An 18,843-nucleotide genomic window follows, 5' to 3' on the forward strand; every position below is an offset into this window, starting at 1 on the left:
TATCTCCAAAGTTTGGAGAGACTCTAAATGTACATGTACATGTAGTTTGAAATACAATTGGAAAGAAAAAATCCATTTAAAATAAGATACTAGTACCTTTTTGTTTGTATGGATACAGTTAAAATTTGTCCGACCGATTAAATTGTACCGATTTTTTTTTTCAGAAACAAGTTTGACCGGATGATAAGAAAAAGATTTTAATGCCTCAAAAAGGAAAATTGGTTGAATGAGATTTAAAATTTTCATTTTTCGTACTTCGTATGTTTCAATGGAACTTGTCGTCATTTTGAGGAAGGGAGACTTGTAACAGTATGTAGCCCCCTTCTCCCTCATACATAAGTTTAGCCATGATATTTTTTTTGGGGGGTGGGGGGGTGGGGGTGGGGGGTTGGCTCTGGGGGAAATCGCACTCTATAACTATTACACAGTGTAGAATTTCCCCCCGAAAAATTGAATCTGGTGTTGGATTTCCGTAGGGGAAATCGTACTATAGAGTCATTTTTCCGTGGGGCAATCCTACTCTATGAGCCTATTTTCCGGGGGAAATCCTATTCTAGAGCAAGTTTTCGGGGGGGGGGGGGGGGTAGAGGGGAAAGCCTACTCTACCAGGTTCATTATTCGTCTTTACATCTGTTCGCTATTCCAGATCTGCTTCTAGGTTTTTCATTTAAATTTTATATCATGAAATATGAAGACAACGAGCAGTAATCAAGCTCAAAAGTCCACTGAAAGGATACAAATTGGGAGCAGAGCAAACACGGATCTCTAAAAACATAAGAGGTGGGATCAGGTGCCATGGAGGAGTAAGCATCCTCTGTCGACCGGTCACACCCGCCGTGTGCTCCTTGTCATGATCGGGGAAACGAAAAATCCGTATTCAATTCAGTGCGGAAATAATGGCCTATTAATTTGTTTCCCTATGACATAAAGACCCCCTACTGAGGGCAAAAATCCCATAATCAAGACACACCTCTGGTCACAATGCAACTTTGTATTAAGTATGAGCCTCTAAAGATTCTAGATTGTAAAGACAAGATCCTGTCGTGAACAAGAGGCCCATGGGCCACATCGCTCACCTGAGCACTTTGGCTAGGAAAAAGCAGAAATCAGTTCAGTATTGAAAAGTTTAAATATAAATGTGGCTCTGACATTTGATCTTCTACTGAGGCCTTGCCCTACCTCCAGGGACATGATTGGCACACATTTGAAACCCTCTACCTGAGGATGCTTCTGAATTAATAAGACTAAGTTTAATGTTCTTGAGAAGAAAATTTGTATCAATATGTCCCTTATATTCTTTTTTATAACATTGTCCCCTGTTGTGGCCCCATCCAACCCCCAGGAGTCATGATTTGAACAATCTAAATCTGCAATACATGAGGATGCTTCCATATTAATATGACTCAACAAGACTTTGCTATTCATGAGAAGAAGATTTTCAAAGATTTTTCCTATGTATTCCTATGTAAAACTTTGACCCCCCATCCTATCCCCAGGGGTCATGAATTGAACAAACTTGAATCTACTTCCATATAAATATGTCCAATCATGCCTTAGGTGTTCTTGAGAAGAAGATTTTTAAAGATTTTTCCTATGTATTCCTATATAAAACTTTCACTATTTCTTAAAATTATCTCCCTTAGGAAGAGGGTGTGGCCCTTTATTTGAACAAATTGGAATCCCCTTCACCCAAGGATACTTTGTGCTAAGTTTGGTTGAAATTGACCCTATGGTTCTGGAGAAGATGAAAATGTGAAAAGTTTATGACAACAATGACGACAATGGACAAATTTCGATTAGAAAAGCTCACTTGAGCCTTCAGCTCAGGTGGGCCAAAAAGTTCATAAAGTTTAAAAAAAAAAACTTCGAAAAAAAATTGTCAATCAATATGAAAATATCAGGTGCACATCTTTATATGGTAAATAAAGTGTAAAACTTTCAGAAAAATTCATCCACTGTCTCTTAGAACATGCCCAGACAAAATCATGTCTAAAGAGTGACAGTCAGTCAGACAGATAGACTGACAGTCAGACAGATATGGTGATTTCAATATACATGTACCCCTTAAACTTCATTTGAACAGATCCAAAAAGATAGGATGTAAGTCCAGTCTGTGATCCAGATTCTGTGATGAGTCAAATCCAACTTATAAACAATAGCAGGCTTATAAAAGCAGGAAATTAACAAAGGATTAATTTAGGCTGTATGCTTTCCAAAGGGAACATAAATCCACATGAAATACAGAGATTGGCTCAAAGACAATATCAAATCACCGTTAAAATCACTGATCTGAAATTATTGGTACCTTTGCACACAAATAACTAATCCAGAGTATAGAGTTTATACAGATCTAAGAAGTCTGATTCTAAATATATTTTAAAACAACATGCTTAATGTCATGTCATTTAAATAAAGAAAAGCTTGTGTCGACAAAAATTTTTTATTGTATAGAGATATTCCTCAAATGTTTGTACCAACATCAATCTCTCTTACACACACAATACAGACACATACATACATAAACTATAACACTGTGTGTAGTTAACAAGTCACCTCAACATGAGCACTTCTGATATGCAATAAATTATAATGCCTCATCTGTTGTTTTTTTTTTTTTTTGCTTTTGTTTTGTGTTTAAAGAACTATGTGCAGATAAAAAGTGAAGCAGCTATCAGACTGGTGAACAATACATCAAACCTGTGACAGTGCAATGGAAACATTTCTTTGCAGAATTGATTAATAGATTCTGTATAACATTTATGTGTAGATATTTTGAAATTATACATCAGGAACCACGACATGTACTGGTTAAGTTACAGCAGCAACATTGCACTAAAAATCTGCCTAAAAACGTATCTGATCAATGAGATCCTTCTTCTAGTTATATCTATAGTTGTACCTTACCATAAAACACATTAGATTCAACAGCATGTATAAACTATAAAAAAAAAAATATAACTGGACGGATGTCATATCATTTTCTTCACAGATATGTAACAGTATATAGCCTATAAATAATGAAACTATAAATTATAATCAGCAAACAATAAGGCCACACACAGGTATAGTGCACATTATAGATACTACAATTATATATACATGTACCCAACAACCACAATAGGAAAAAAAACATGTATACTTAACTAAAGGCAAGCCCCACTACTATAATACTGATAAACACTAGTGGTGTGTACTAATCAACTGGTATAAGTATTGGAACACAATACCAACACATCAAAACATAATTCATTATTACAAACACAGGACTCCATAATAAATGTGGAATATGAAGCACTGGGTGCTTGTATACGACACTGAACAGTTGAAATTCCTGCAGACATAAATATACGGGTAGGTGTATGTCTTATTCAATCTATCAATTACATAGAGGATAAACAGAGAAGTACATGTCAACTCATGATATTCATATACTAAAAAAAATTGTCAACAGAGATGCAAATCGGATTGAACTTTAAAAAATCTTCAGTATTGGAAGTCTACACAGATTATTTTCTGCCAGTGTTTAACTATTACATAGGAACATCTTTGATGTAAGTACATGTGCAGGGAATTGTTAATGTAAAGAATGACAATTTTATGCTTATGACATCTGTAATTTTACATATTTTGACCATGTAAATTAAATATATCAACATATCAAGAAAAGTTATATATATAAGTTATTAAAAATTCCATATATATTTATCATGAAGACCTTAAATGATCATGCATAACACCTGAGGATGAATAGGTGAACTTGCTGAGCAACCATGATTCTATAACACATAAAAACCTTTTCTGTAAACAATGTCCTGTTCATGCATTGTTGTTGATGCCAAACTGCATCTTCATTAACTTAAATTTCCCTTTCAACAGGGGATTAAAAATTTGAAAATTTGTCATCAAATTAACTATAGAGAAAATACATATGTTTGCAAACAGAAACAAATGCCAATTTATCAACCATATTAGTTTAACTGTCAAATTTGTATATGTAAAGAGAATCACATATTTAAAAGACTTTCTATGTTTTCAATGCATAACTGGCTTTTTAGTACAATAATTGCTATATTTCTAGATGCTGTATGAAAACATCTAAATATGACTAGAAAGTACAGAAGAGATGAACATCACCATAAATAAAAATACCAGTCATATGAGTGTATATCAAGTCAATGACAGTTCTGCAGTACTTAATTATGCAAGTGGAGAATAAAAACAAAGGTGCTTTATACAAAAATAGACTCAGTGTCACTGTTATCACAGACTGTTTATTCTGAGATTTTCTATAGTCATTTTGCACCATTTGATATGCGATTGCTTAGCAATCTCTAGAAGGAAGGATACCCATCTCCAGTGATGCTTTATACATTCTCTCTATCAGTAAACCTCAGTCATTCTATCAGTCAATCATTGCTATCTGAAGCCGCGGACACAGGCACACATTCACAAGCACACAGGACTTTCGCTATACTGATTCGTACTCTCTTTGCCAAGCTGCATACCGTTCCTTCATCTTGCCTGCTGAGGGTTTGGTTCTATCAATGGCTCTCATCACATCAGATGTTGTAATTGTGTCTAGTCGAATGTGTAGGTCACCTGAAATTATATTATTTTAGGATATGAACCAGAGTCTCTGATGAGAAAGTAGCTTTACTGGTTTATAAAAAGAAGAGAAAAGAAGCACTTGAACTTGAAATTATGGCAATACTAAAAAATAAATATGATCCTTGGTTTCGTCTCTTTGAGTGGCAAGTTTTAATGAAATTGGACTAATACTGTACAAAGAGTAGCATTTTGAAAGAAGTTCATAGAAATTTCTATTTTCATTAACCATGACAACAAAGTTTGTCGATATCAAAATCTAATATAAAGTATTATGTTTCATAGTGTAATCTACTTGTGTTTTATTGAAATCGAAGCAAAATTGTAGGAAGAGTATCATTTTGAAAGAATTTCAGAGATATTTCTTTTTTAGTAACCATAGCAACATAGTTAATCCAAATCAAAAACCCTCAATTAGAAATATGTATCATAGTGAATATACATGTACTTGTAAACTAAGTTTTATTAAGAGATTAATTTAACTTTTTGAGAATTCATGAGGACATGAACTACGACGCTTCAAGCCGGCATATTTCATGATGCGCTTCATCATAAATATGCAGGTGTGAAGCGTTGTAGTTCATGTACCTCATGAATTCTCAAAAATTAAATTCATATCTTATATTTACATTATTTTTCAGATGACTGAAGTTTGCACTATTTTTTGACTTCAGTCACATCACAATGGAAATATTCTTACTCATCCCACGGTAGTTCATGAGAACATGAACTTTTTCTAATTTGCAAAGAATGTTAAGGAAAAATATTTGGAAATGTAAATATTCAAAATTAATCACTGAAATTAAACAAGAGGTCTTTGGGTCACAATGCTCCCCTGAGTTACTTTAGCCCTGCTGTTCTTCAGAAGATTTTTAAAAGATTTTTATATTCCCATGAGAAATTGTGACCCCTATTATGGCACCACCCAAATGTAAGGGTTTCTGAATCTGCACACCAAAGAGATGCTTTAATATCAATATAATTAACATGGCCATGTAGTTATGAAGAAGAAAATTCTGTTCCTGTATACATATACATGTATATAGTTGAAAATGTGAAAAGTTTACAGATGGATGGATGGACAGACACCTTACTATTGCATAAGCTCTTCTGGCCTTTTAATCAGTAGAGCAAAAAAAAAAAGATTGCAATTCAACTGATAAAAGTGTTCATTTTTCATGAAATCTCAATATCATACCATGATCATTTTTTTCCAGGGCATCAAAAATTTTTCTGACCGGTCTCATGGCTGCCTCTTTAGAAACTAATCTTAAATCTGAGCCTGAATACCCTTCCGTCTTCTGCAAACAAATAAGCAGTCATTAAGGTTAGCTGTTCTGACCATAAAAATATGTCTATGTCATTTACTGTATGCACAAGTTGGTCAAAATACTTTTGTACAAACTGAAAACCTGATGACATACTGTAGATGTACATTTTTCCACATGGGATTAATTTATGCTTCATACACAGTCACAAATTTTCTGTAGAAATTTGTCACAGCGTACTTAAACTGCATTTACAATATGCAATGGCTATCCAAAAAATCTGCATAATTTTCTATCTGTGGATTGAAGAAAAATTGTAATTCCATGGAATTATGACCCCATGGAAAAAAATAAATTTACAGTATACTGTTTCTTGGATATCATATTGACACATACTGTTGCTAGGAGATCATAATCCAGACTGCTCAGTAATTCCAAACCACCTTCCTTTGGCACAACTACGGTAGGGAGATGATGTTTAAACATGGCTTTCCTTGCTTCATATGTTGGGAGGTCAACAATAATTCTCTTCTCCAACCGACGAAGCATGGCTTGATCCAACTCCCTGTATAAACAGCCATTTTTTACAGGTTATTTAGGTGGGTTCATAAACAAAAAATAAAGAGCTTTATAAGAATTATTTTTCCAATATCCATTACTTATGTGAGCAAAAAATTAAAAGTGACAGGGAAAGACTTACCAGGGTAAATTAGAAGCTGCTAAAAGAAAGACTAAATCATCCGTTTTGGCTAAGCCATCCATCTGCACCAATAATTCAGTTTTCATTCTCCTACTCCCTTCATGCTCCCTGTTAAAACAAATAATGTTTGTGATAAACTCTATGATAGAAGTTTATGATTTTAGTCACATTATAATTGACCAAAATCTTTGCACTGTCTCTTTAGACTGCTCTATTGTGTGTCAGACACGAGTTCTTGTAGTCGAGTTTTCTGAGGATTTACCCGCTGCCTCCCTGTGACCCCCTTTGACTCATGATGGCCTCTAGCTCATCCAAGAAGATTGTAGATGGAGCATAGAATCTAGCCATTTCAAATAGCACCTGAAAATAAACAAGAACAATAGAATTATTACTTTTTAAAAGCAGGACAGTTTTAAAAGTGCACTGCCATGGTGCATGATGTGCCCATCAAATTTTGCTTAATTATCATAAACAGATGAGTGTTCATGGAAGAACGTAAATACACAGATTTCAATGATTTTGCCATTCCTAATGTTTGATGAGTGTATCTCCTATGATGTAGTTATTAATTAGAACATATAGTCATAATATAATTCTCAGCTGGTTGTGTTGGAATTACACAAAAGCTGAGAATGCAGCTTTGTTCATTGTATTTTTATGCATGATGAACAATGCCACAGCCTAATAAAACATCAAAATACTTAGCTAATCATTTTTGTATTATTAGATTGGAAAATTTAATTGCAACCATCTGTCATATTAGTGAGATATGACACTATGCAATTTGGTTGTTGAGATATAAAAATATTATATTACCATAAAACGTCCTGACTTAAGACGGTCATATAAAAACTTTATTTTGATGAAAGATATAATAACCTTGTCTTAATATGAAAACCAATCTCTCCTCCCCCCTTTAACAAATACACACACAGACAAAAGTACGATACAGTTTCTGGTCACTGCATGATACATGTAACTGGTTTTAAGTACACGCTTCTATTTTTATTTATCAAAATTAAAAATAATGACCTATATAAGGACTATGACCTTGATTAATGGACCTGACCCTGACTAGTTTTATTAGAGGTGACAATGGACCTGTCCCTGACTAGTTTTATTAGAGGTGACAATGGACCTGACCCTGACTAGTTTTATTAGAGGTGACAATGAACTAACCATGACTAGTTTTATTAAAGGTGACAATGGACCTTACCCTGACAAATTTTATTAGAAGTGACAATGGACCTGACCCTGACTAGTTTTACTAGAGGTGACAATGGACCTTACCCTGACTAATTAGGTCTTTCCACCTTTCTGTGGAAAGACCTCTTGAAATGCTTATGTTTATTATTATTAGGTCTTTCCACCTTTCTGTGGAAAGACCTATTGATTTTCTTCTGTTTATTAGGTCTTTCCACCTTTCTGTGGAAAGACCTCTTGAAATGCTTATGTTTATTATTATTATTATTTTTCCGTTACGGACTTTTGAACCGAAAGACTTATCGAAAAACTTTATAATTCATGATACTCGACATCAAAAGTTATTTCGAAAAACTACCCAACGAGTATGACCTATGACCCCTTTCGGAGTTCTTGCCCTTTGAACGAAAAACCTTGTTATCGCTACTCCTTCGAAACCATAAACCCCAGAGGTACGAAACCGTTACCAATGTTTTCGACTACTTGAGAGGACTTTTCAATCTTTCATTGCGAAATGATTTGTCGAGCCCTTTATTAAGTTATCGCCCCTGAGAGTTTTCGATGTTTACGAAAAATGAAATATTTTTCAAAACGACAAGTCGTAAAGACATGGGACCAACTGCATTAAATTCTTTGACATTTGACCTTGAAATTTATATAGAGGTCAAAGGTCAAGGTCATTCAAAATATGAGAAAATTAGCTTTTTAAATATCTCTTTTGTCTTTCGACATATTCTGAATACCTTTGCATCTATAATATGTCCTTCTAAAACTATTTTAAGGATTTCATTCTTGTCCCCCAAGCTTGACCCATTCAAAAGTTGTCACCCCTTTCGCAATAAAACCTTGTTATCGCTACTCCTCCGAAACCGTAAACCGTAGAGATTCCAAACCTTCATCAGTGTCTTCGACTCATTTAGTACTCTCTTCATTCTATCATTGCAAAAGCATTCTTTGGACCCTTGTATGAGTTACTGCCCCTGAAAGTTTACGCTACTTACATTTAATGAACTTATTTTTAAAACGGTGTATCCTAGAGACATGGTACCAACTGCTTCGGCATATTTGACCTTTGACCTTGAAATATAGGTCAAGGTCAAAGGTCAAGGTCATTTAAAAACATAAGAAATCCCTTATATATGTGTAAAATATAGCAATTCACCAAATGACCTTGAGCTTTGACCTTGACCTTTGACCTTGACATTGGGTCAAATAGAAAAGTTAGGACATGCATCCAGCTCCAGTATCAGGTGAAAATACAGAAAGTAAAGATTTCTTTCTTTTCTTTTTTTTTTTTTTTGAATGACCTTGACCCTTGACCTTTGACCTTGACTCAAAGGTCACAATAAGGCTTAAGGATGTGGAAGTAGTTACAATTCTTAGTGTAAAAGAGGCATAAAATAAATAATTCACCCCCCCCCCCTTCTTAAAAAAAAAAAAAAAATCACATCAACAACAATGTAGAATATTACTCTAGAATTCAAACCAGACCTCGGATCGACACCAAATTTGGTACAAATGTAGTATAAACCTCAGAGAAACTTTCTGGAGAGTTTTACGGTGAGTCATATAAGTTTATAGAAGTCTTGAAGTTTCACGGCAAAAACTACAAGTTCTGTTGTGTTTGAAATTTAAGTGCAGGTGAACGAAGAAATGATCTAAACCTTTTATCGGCTATTTCTTCAGATGTCGTTAGTAGCATTTAATTCTCCTGATATGATACGACATTTTAATACCAAGCATTCTCTCTTTCTGTTACATTTGGAATTTATTTGATTTTTATTTAGAATTAATCAGTTTCCAGAAATAGCGATTTTCGGTATATTAAAAACTATTCTCGCTTTCATTGTCGTCTTTCCCTTCTAAAACTGAATGTTGGGAATTTAATTTGGGCTACACATATTTAATTAAACCCAAAGAAATGCTTATTTAAATGTTTCATATTTATTTCAGGATATTCAGTCAGAAATGTTAAAATCCGAACCCGATCTTTTAAGCTTACAACGAAGCTATTTACAAAAAATTCAGCATGCTCACAATATCGATGAATCGGGCTACAGTCCATTAATACATTTTCATTAGGGAACAGTGTTAACGTTTTCTCACGCAGCCCGTCCCTTACTATTCCATATACTGCTTGCAAATTCAGGAACTATTTCCTTTTACGGAACTTCTTTCTTCCCCTACCGATTCCAAAAATACGCTTGCATTTCTTCTATAGTCTTAAACAATTAACTTACGTATGTTATCGGAAAGCGTGGCCGAATGGTTAGCGCACCTGCCTTTCAACCCAAGGGTTTTGAGTTCGAGCCCAGCTGGAGGAGCATTTTTTTTTTTTTTTTTTTTTTGGTGCATTTTTTGCATTTTTCTCCTTTTTTTCAACCCAAATGACACGGAAACACTTAAAAAGGTGGAAAGGCCTCTAATTGTTCTCTGAACAATTAGTCTCCTAGTGCTTTATTAGGTCTTTTCACCTTTCTGTGGAAAGACCTCTTGAAATGCTTATTAAGGTCTTCCGTCTTCACGGAAGACCTTATAGTGATTCTACTGTTTCTTATTAAGGTCTTCCGTCTTCACGGAAGACCTTATAGTGATTCTACTGTTTCTTATTAAGGTCTTCCGTCTTCACGGAAGACCTTATAGTGATTCTACTGTTTCTTATTATTATTATTATTATTTTTTTCCCCAAAATTTTGTGCAGGCGATTTCTCAAAAACTATTCAGTGGTTTTAAATGAAACTTTCAGGAATTATGCATCGTCAAATGAACTTTGTTCATCAGAAGGAAAATTTGGAAAACTCGCTTCTGGTGCCAAGTTATTGACAGTTTTCTGATTTTAAAATGAAATTTTGTCCCCCCTTTTTTTCAAAAATGGTTTAAGATATGAACTGGAGACTTGTTAGAGATGATAGGTTATGTCTTCTAGATGAGGGGAATCACCTTTTTGTGCGTCGTCAATACTTCCCGTCGTTACCGGATGCGAATTTTAAAAAGTCGTATTTTTAAACTTTTTTGTTTTTCTATATTTTTCTTTTATTTTAATAAGGTTAATAGAGACTCTTCTGAAAATGCTTTATATATAATTTATTTTAGAATTGATCAATCCAAACTCTAGATATTCGCATTTCTAAATTTGAAGCGGGTCCAAAATGGCGGCTGTCTCTGTAAACTCCGATAAGTAGGTCAGAATTTACGGAGTCAGCCGAGCGTTTGTTTGAATGAAAGTACCATAAGGATCAAAGAAATGTGAAGGAAATGTTGGATTGTCACATCACAATTACGTTGCAATTCTGTTTCGCAATAGAGTTTTAATCTGGGGTTTCCTCAAACGTCTACTATAATTTTTCTTGTCTGTATCTCAAAGTAGAAAAACGACATGACTACAAGTGGAAATACGATAACTACAACCTTTTGTTTTACACCACGGAAAAACTGATCCTAAACCATGGTTATAAGTAAAAGCTTTTCAAGAAACTTGCCTGACTAAAGCAATCAATATATAGTAATTATTACGTGGCCATTGTTTTTTCCCCATGCAGGCTTGTGTCATATTAAATGAACAGAAAAGACAGAAATAAGAAAACTATTTTTAAAGATTGTTTAATGAAAATGATTTAAATATTTTTTTTCTAAAAGATGTTGTTATTGAACATAAATGGTATCAGATTCCTTGACCGTCGCAGGACGAGACATGTTTTTGGGCGAAACATTCTAGTCTTCCCATGAATGTGTAACTAATCGGGATAGTCCACTTTGGGGGTAAACATGAAAATAAAACTTGTAGAAAATCTTACCTAAATCACTGCTTCAGTGTTACTTATCCATAAGATATATAATAAGTACAATATGATAAAAATACTTTCTCAAGCTCGATATTCAGGTTATAAGAACATACATTTTGAAATTTCATTGAAACCATCACCATTCAAAAGAAAATACATTCCAAAGGAAATGCGCGAATATTTACCCGTGACGTTTCGCGCGAAATAATGTATCGTGACCAACCTTTCGTGGTAGACAAATGGTCTGATGCAGAAGTACATAGAAGTGCAGAAAAAGATTAAATGGACATGCCTGTATATGGAATTACATGAAATAAAAAGTTGAACACATAAAGAATAAAAGAAAGTAAACAGTATCATCAGAGAATGGCTAAAGATATGAATATGAAACTTGCTGAGGTGATAGAGCATCAAATGTAGATATGGTGATTGACCATTATTTTTCGTCGTTCTTACTTCCGGTCGCAAACGGAAGTGAATTCAAAAATGTTAAATTTGCAACTTTTTGTTCTTCAATATTTTTCTCTGGGATTTACAGGGTTAATAGAGAGTCTTCTAGGAGTTTTATGTATGTTTTCATCTTTATGATTAAAAAAGTTTGCAGAGATTTCTATAAAATTCACTTCCGGTCCAGTGTTTTCCTGTCCTCAAAAGTAGAATTTGTTCTCACAATATTGCTCGACAGCAGTAAACGACTGAAGTCTAAAACTTTCAGGTCTGATAGTCAGTCATCAGTTTATTTGAATCGTGAGAAAATCTTGTATCGCCGTTACTTCCGGTCGTGACAGGAAGTGATGCAAAAAAGTGAATGGTTAATGGCTAGCTTACTTGGATTTTCACGCTGAATTTCTTTTATCACTTTTTCAGCGTGATTTTTTGTTTTTAATTTCAGAATCGGACGGAAGACCTCTCATTGCTCGCAATGAGTTTCTAGTTATTATTATTATTTTTTTCCCCAAAATTTTGTGCAGGCGATTTCTCAAAAACTATTCAGTGGTTTTAAATGAAACTTTCAGGAATTATGCGTCGTCAAATGAACTTTGTTCATCAGAAGGAAAATTTGGAAAACTCGCTTCTGGTGCCAAGTTATTGACAGTTTTCTGATTTTAAAATGAAATTTTGTCCCCCCTTTTTTTCAAAAATGGTTTAAGATATGAACTGGAGACTTGTTAGAGATGATAGGTTATGTCTTCTAGATGAGGGGAATCACCTTTTTGTGCGTCGTCAATACTTCCCGTCGTTACCGGATGCGAATTTTAAAAAGTCGTATTTTTAAACTTTTTTGTTTTTCTATATTTTTCTTTTATTTTAATAAGGTTAATAGAGACTCTTCTGAAAATGCTTTATATATAATTTATTTTAGAATTGATCAATCCAAACTCTAGATATTCGCATTTCTAAATTTGAAGCGGGTCCAAAATGGCGGCTGTCTCTGTAAACTCCGATAAGTAGGTCAGAATTTACGGAGTCAGCCGAGCGTTTGTTTGAATGAAAGTACCATAAGGATCAAAGAAATGTGAAGGAAATGTTGGATTGTCACATCACAATTACGTTGCAATTCTGTTTCGCAATAGAGTTTTAATCTGGGGTTTCCTCAAACGTCTACTATAATTTTTCTTGTCTGTATCTCAAAGTAGAAAAACGACATGACTACAAGTGGAAATACGATAACTACAACCTTTTGTTTTACACCACGGAAAAACTGATCCTAAACCATGGTTATAAGTAAAAGCTTTTCAAGAAACTTGCCTGACTAAAGCAATCAATATATAGTAATTATTACGTGGCCATTGTTTTTTCCCCATGCAGGCTTGTGTCATATTAAATGAACAGAAAAGACAGAAATAAGAAAACTATTTTTAAAGATTGTTTAATGAAAATGATTTAAATATTTTTTTTCTAAAAGATGTTGTTATTGAACATAAATGGTATCAGATTCCTTGACCGTCGCAGGACGAGACATGTTTTTGGGCGAAACATTCTAGTCTTCCCATGAATGTGTAACTAATCGGGATAGTCCACTTTGGGGGTAAACATGAAAATAAAACTTGTAGAAAATCTTACCTAAATCACTGCTTCAGTGTTACTTATCCATAAGATATATAATAAGTACAATATGATAAAAATACTTTCTCAAGCTCGATATTCAGGTTATAAGAACATACATTTTGAAATTTCATTGAAACCATCACCATTCAAAAGAAAATACATTCCAAAGGAAATGCGCGAATATTTACCCGTGACGTTTCGCGCGAAATAATGTATCGTGACCAACCTTTCGTGGTAGACAAATGGTCTGATGCAGAAGTACATAGAAGTGCAGAAAAAGATTAAATGGACATGCCTGTATATGGAATTACATGAAATAAAAAGTTGAACACATAAAGAATAAAAGAAAGTAAACAGTATCATCAGAGAATGGCTAAAGATATGAATATGAAACTTGCTGAGGTGATAGAGCATCAAATGTAGATATGGTGATTGACCATTATTTTTCGTCGTTCTTACTTCCGGTCGCAAACGGAAGTGAATTCAAAAATGTTAAATTTGCAACTTTTTGTTCTTCAATATTTTTCTCTGGGATTTACAGGGTTAATAGAGAGTCTTCTAGGAGTTTTATGTATGTTTTCATCTTTTTGATTAAAAAAGTTTGCAGAGATTTCTATAAAATTCACTTCCGGTCCAGTGTTTTCCTGTCCTCAAAAGTAGAATTTGTTCTCACAATATTGCTCGACAGCAGTAAACGACTGAAGTCTAAAACTTTCAGGTCTGATAGTCAGTCATCAGTTTATTTGAATCGTGAGAAAATCTTGTATCGCCGTTACTTCCGGTCGTGACAGGAAGTGATGCAAAAAAGTGAATGGTTAATGGCTAGCTTACTTGGATTTTCACGCTGAATTTCTTTTATCACTTTTTCAGCGTGATTTTTTGTTTTTAATTTCAGAATCGGACGGAAGACCTCTCATTGCTCGCAATGAGTTTCTAGTTAAGGTCTTCCGTCTTCACGGAAGACCTTATAGTGATTCTACTGTTTCTTATTAAGGTCTTCCGTCTTCACGGAAGACCTTATAGTGATTCTACTGTTTCTTATTATTATTATTATTTTTTTCCCCAAAATTTTGTGCAGGCGATTTCTCAAAAACTATTCAGTGGTTTTAAATGAAACTTTCAGGAATTATGCGTCGTCAAATGAACTTTGTTCATCAGAAGGAAAATTTGGAAAACTCGCTTCTGGTGCCAAGTTATTGACAGTTTTCTGATTTTAAAATGAAATTTTGTCCCCCCTTTTTTTCAAAAATGGTTTAAGATATGAACTGGAGACTTGTTAGAGATGATAGGTTATGTCTTCTAGATGAGGGGAATCACCTTTTTGTGCGTCGTCAATACTTCCCGTCGTTACCGGATGCGAATTTTAAAAAGTCGTATTTTTAAACTTTTTTGTTTTTCTATATTTTTCTTTTATTTTAATAAGGTTAATAGAGACTCTTCTGAAAATGCTTTATATATAATTTATTTTAGAATTGATCAATCCAAACTCTAGATATTCGCATTTCTAAATTTGAAGCGGGTCCAAAATGGCGGCTGTCTCTGTAAACTCCGATAAGTAGGTCAGAATTTACGGAGTCAGCCGAGCGTTTGTTTGAATGAAAGTACCATAAGGATCAAAGAAATGTGAAGGAAATGTTGGATTGTCACATCACAATTACGTTGCAATTCTGTTTCGCAATAGAGTTTTAATCTGGGGTTTCCTCAAACGTCTACTATAATTTTTCTTGTCTGTATCTCAAAGTAGAAAAACGACATGACTACAAGTGGAAATACGATAACTACAACCTTTTGTTTTACACCACGGAAAAACTGATCCTAAACCATGGTTATAAGTAAAAGCTTTTCAAGAAACTTGCCTGACTAAAGCAATCAATATATAGTAATTATTACGTGGCCATTGTTTTTTCCCCATGCAGGCTTGTGTCATATTAAATGAACAGAAAAGACAGAAATAAGAAAACTATTTTTAAAGATTGTTTAATGAAAATGATTTAAATATTTTTTTTCTAAAAGATGTTGTTATTGAACATAAATGGTATCAGATTCCTTGACCGTCGCAGGACGAGACATGTTTTTGGGCGAAACATTCTAGTCTTCCCATGAATGTGTAACTAATCGGGATAGTCCACTTTGGGGGTAAACATGAAAATAAAACTTGTAGAAAATCTTACCTAAATCACTGCTTCAGTGTTACTTATCCATAAGATATATAATAAGTACAATATGATAAAAATACTTTCTCAAGCTCGATATTCAGGTTATAAGAACATACATTTTGAAATTTCATTGAAACCATCACCATTCAAAAGAAAATACATTCCAAAGGAAATGCGCGAATATTTACCCGTGACGTTTCGCGCGAAATAATGTATCGTGACCAACCTTTCGTGGTAGACAAATGGTCTGATGCAGAAGTACATAGAAGTGCAGAAAAAGATTAAATGGACATGCCTGTATATGGAATTACATGAAATAAAAAGTTGAACACATAAAGAATAAAAGAAAGTAAACAGTATCATCAGAGAATGGCTAAAGATATGAATATGAAACTTGCTGAGGTGATAGAGCATCAAATGTAGATATGGTGATTGACCATTATTTTTCGTCGTTCTTACTTCCGGTCGCAAACGGAAGTGAATTCAAAAATGTTAAATTTGCAACTTTTTGTTCTTCAATATTTTTCTCTGGGATTTACAGGGTTAATAGAGAGTCTTCTAGGAGTTTTATGTATGTTTTCATCTTTTTGATTAAAAAAGTTTGCAGAGATTTCTATAAAATTCACTTCCGGTCCAGTGTTTTCCTGTCCTCAAAAGTAGAATTTGTTCTCACAATATTGCTCGACAGCAGTAAACGACTGAAGTCTAAAACTTTCAGGTCTGATAGTCAGTCATCAGTTTATTTGAATCGTGAGAAAATCTTGTATCGCCGTTACTTCCGGTCGTGACAGGAAGTGATGCAAAAAAGTGAATGGTTAATGGCTAGCTTACTTGGATTTTCACGCTGAATTTCTTTTATCACTTTTTCAGCGTGATTTTTTGTTTTTAATTTCAGAATCGGACGGAAGACCTCTCATTGCTCGCAATGAGTTTCTAGTTATTATTATTATTTTTTTCCCCAAAATTTTGTGCAGGCGATTTCTCAAAAACTATTCAGTGGTTTTAAATGAAACTTTCAGGAATTATGCGTCGTCAAATGAACTTTGTTCATCAGAAGGAAAATTTGGAAAACTCGCTTCTGGTGCCAAGTTATTGACAGTTTTCTGATTTTAAAATGAAATTTTGTCCCCCCTTTTTTTCAAAAATGGTTTAAGATATGAACTGGAGACTTGTTAGAGATGATAGGTTATGTCTTCTAGATGAGGGGAATCACCTTTTTGTGCGTCGTCAATACTTCCCGTCGTTACCGGATGCGAATTTTAAAAAGTCGTATTTTTAAACTTTTTTGTTTTTCTATATTTTTCTTTTATTTTAATAAGGTTAATAGAGACTCTTCTGAAAATGCTTTATATATAATTTATTTTAGAATTGATCAATCCAAACTCTAGATATTCGCATTTCTAAATTTGAAGCGGGTCCAAAATGGCGGCTGTCTCTGTAAACTCCGATAAGTAGGTCAGAATTTACGGAGTCAGCCGAGCGTTTGTTTGAATGAAAGTACCATAAGGATCAAAGAAATGTGAAGGAAATGTTGGATTGTCACATCACAATTACGTTGCAATTCTGTTTCGCAATAGAGTTTTAATCTGGGGTTTCCTCAAACGTCTACTATAATTTTTCTTGTCTGTATCTCAAAGTAGAAAAACGACATGACTACAAGTGGAAATACGATAACTACAACCTTTTGTTTTACACCACGGAAAAACTGATCCTAAACCATGGTTATAAGTAAAAGCTTTTCAAGAAACTTGCCTGACTAAAGCAATCAATATATAGTAATTATTACGTGGCCATTGTTTTTTCCCCATGCAGGCTTGTGTCATATTAAATGAACAGAAAAGACAGAAATAAGAAAACTATTTTTAAAGATTGTTTAATGAAAATGATTTAAATATTTTTTTTCTAAAAGATGTTGTTATTGAACATAAATGGTATCAGATTCCTTGACCGTCGCAGGACGAGACATGTTTTTGGGCGAAACATTCTAGTCTTCCCATGAATGTGTAACTAATCGGGATAGTCCACTTTGGGGGTAAACATGAAAATAAAACTTGTAGAAAATCTTACCTAAATCACTGCTTCAGTGTTACTTATCCATAAGATATATAATAAGTACAATATGATAAAAATACTTTCTCAAGCTCGATATTCAGGTTATAAGAACATACATTTTGAAATTTCATTGAAACCATCACCATTCAAAAGAAAATACATTCCAAAGGAAATGCGCGAATATTTACCCGTGACGTTTCGCGCGAAATAATGTATCGTGACCAACCTTTCGTGGTAGACAAATGGTCTGATGCAGAAGTACATAGAAGTGCAGAAAAAGATTAAATGGACATGCCTGTATATGGAATTACATGAAATAAAAAGTTGAACACATAAAGAATAAAAGAAAGTAAACAGTATCATCAGAGAATGGCTAAAGATATGAATATGAAACTTGCTGAGGTGATAGAGCATCAAATGTAGATATGGTGATTGACCATTATTTTTCGTCGTTCTTACTTCCGGTCGCAAACGGAAGTGAATTCAAAAATGTTAAATTTGCAACTTTTTGTTCTTCAATATTTTTCTCTGGGATTTACAGGGTTAATAGAGAGTCTTCTAGGAGTTTTATGTATGTTTTCATCTTTTTGATTAAAAAAGTTTGCAGAGATTTCTATAAAATTCACTTCCGGTCCAGTGTTTTCCTGTCCTCAAAAGTAGAATTTGTTCTCACAATATTGCTCGACAGCAGTAAACGACTGAAGTCTAAAACTTTCAGGTCTGATAGTCAGTCATCAGTTTATTTGAATCGTGAGAAAATCTTGTATCGCCGTTACTTCCGGTCGTGACAGGAAGTGATGCAAAAAAGTGAATGGTTAATGGCTAGCTTACTTGGATTTTCACGCTGAATTTCTTTTATCACTTTTTCAGCGTGATTTTTTGTTTTTAATTTCAGAATCGGACGGAAGACCTCTCATTGCTCGCAATGAGTTTCTAGTTATTATTATTATTTTTTTCCCCAAAATTTTGTGCAGGCGATTTCTCAAAAACTATTCAGTGGTTTTAAATGAAACTTTCAGGAATTATGC

The 18,843-nt window shown here is 34.0% G+C and overlaps 1 protein-coding gene across 7 annotated transcripts in view; it reads right to left on the reverse strand.

Annotated features, from left to right (window-relative positions):
- Positions 1 to 2,431: 2,431 nt before the first annotated feature.
- The window catches only part of LOC133181975 (katanin p60 ATPase-containing subunit A-like 2), a 54,945-nt gene continuing 38,533 nt past the window's right edge, over positions 2,432 to 18,843 (reverse strand). For all 7 annotated transcript variants that reach the window (XM_061316650.1, XM_061316648.1, XM_061316647.1 and 4 more), the window contains 5 exons: positions 6,836 to 6,933; positions 6,574 to 6,681; positions 6,270 to 6,438; positions 5,804 to 5,906; positions 2,432 to 4,599 (listed from right to left, as the gene is read on the reverse strand). In XM_061316650.1, coding sequence (XP_061172634.1) covers positions 4,469 to 4,599; positions 5,804 to 5,906; positions 6,270 to 6,438; positions 6,574 to 6,681; positions 6,836 to 6,933 — 609 coding nt within the window. In that variant the 3' untranslated portion in view covers positions 2,432 to 4,468. The remainder of the gene's footprint in view (positions 4,600 to 5,803; positions 5,907 to 6,269; positions 6,439 to 6,573; positions 6,682 to 6,835; positions 6,934 to 18,843) is intronic.

This window comes from Saccostrea echinata, unplaced genomic scaffold (genome assembly GCF_033153115.1).
Source record: "Saccostrea echinata isolate AGI-Se365-2 ecotype Australia unplaced genomic scaffold, CSIRO_AGI_Sech_v1 ptg000009l, whole genome shotgun sequence".
Lineage (NCBI taxonomy): Eukaryota > Metazoa > Mollusca > Bivalvia > Ostreida > Ostreidae > Saccostrea > Saccostrea echinata.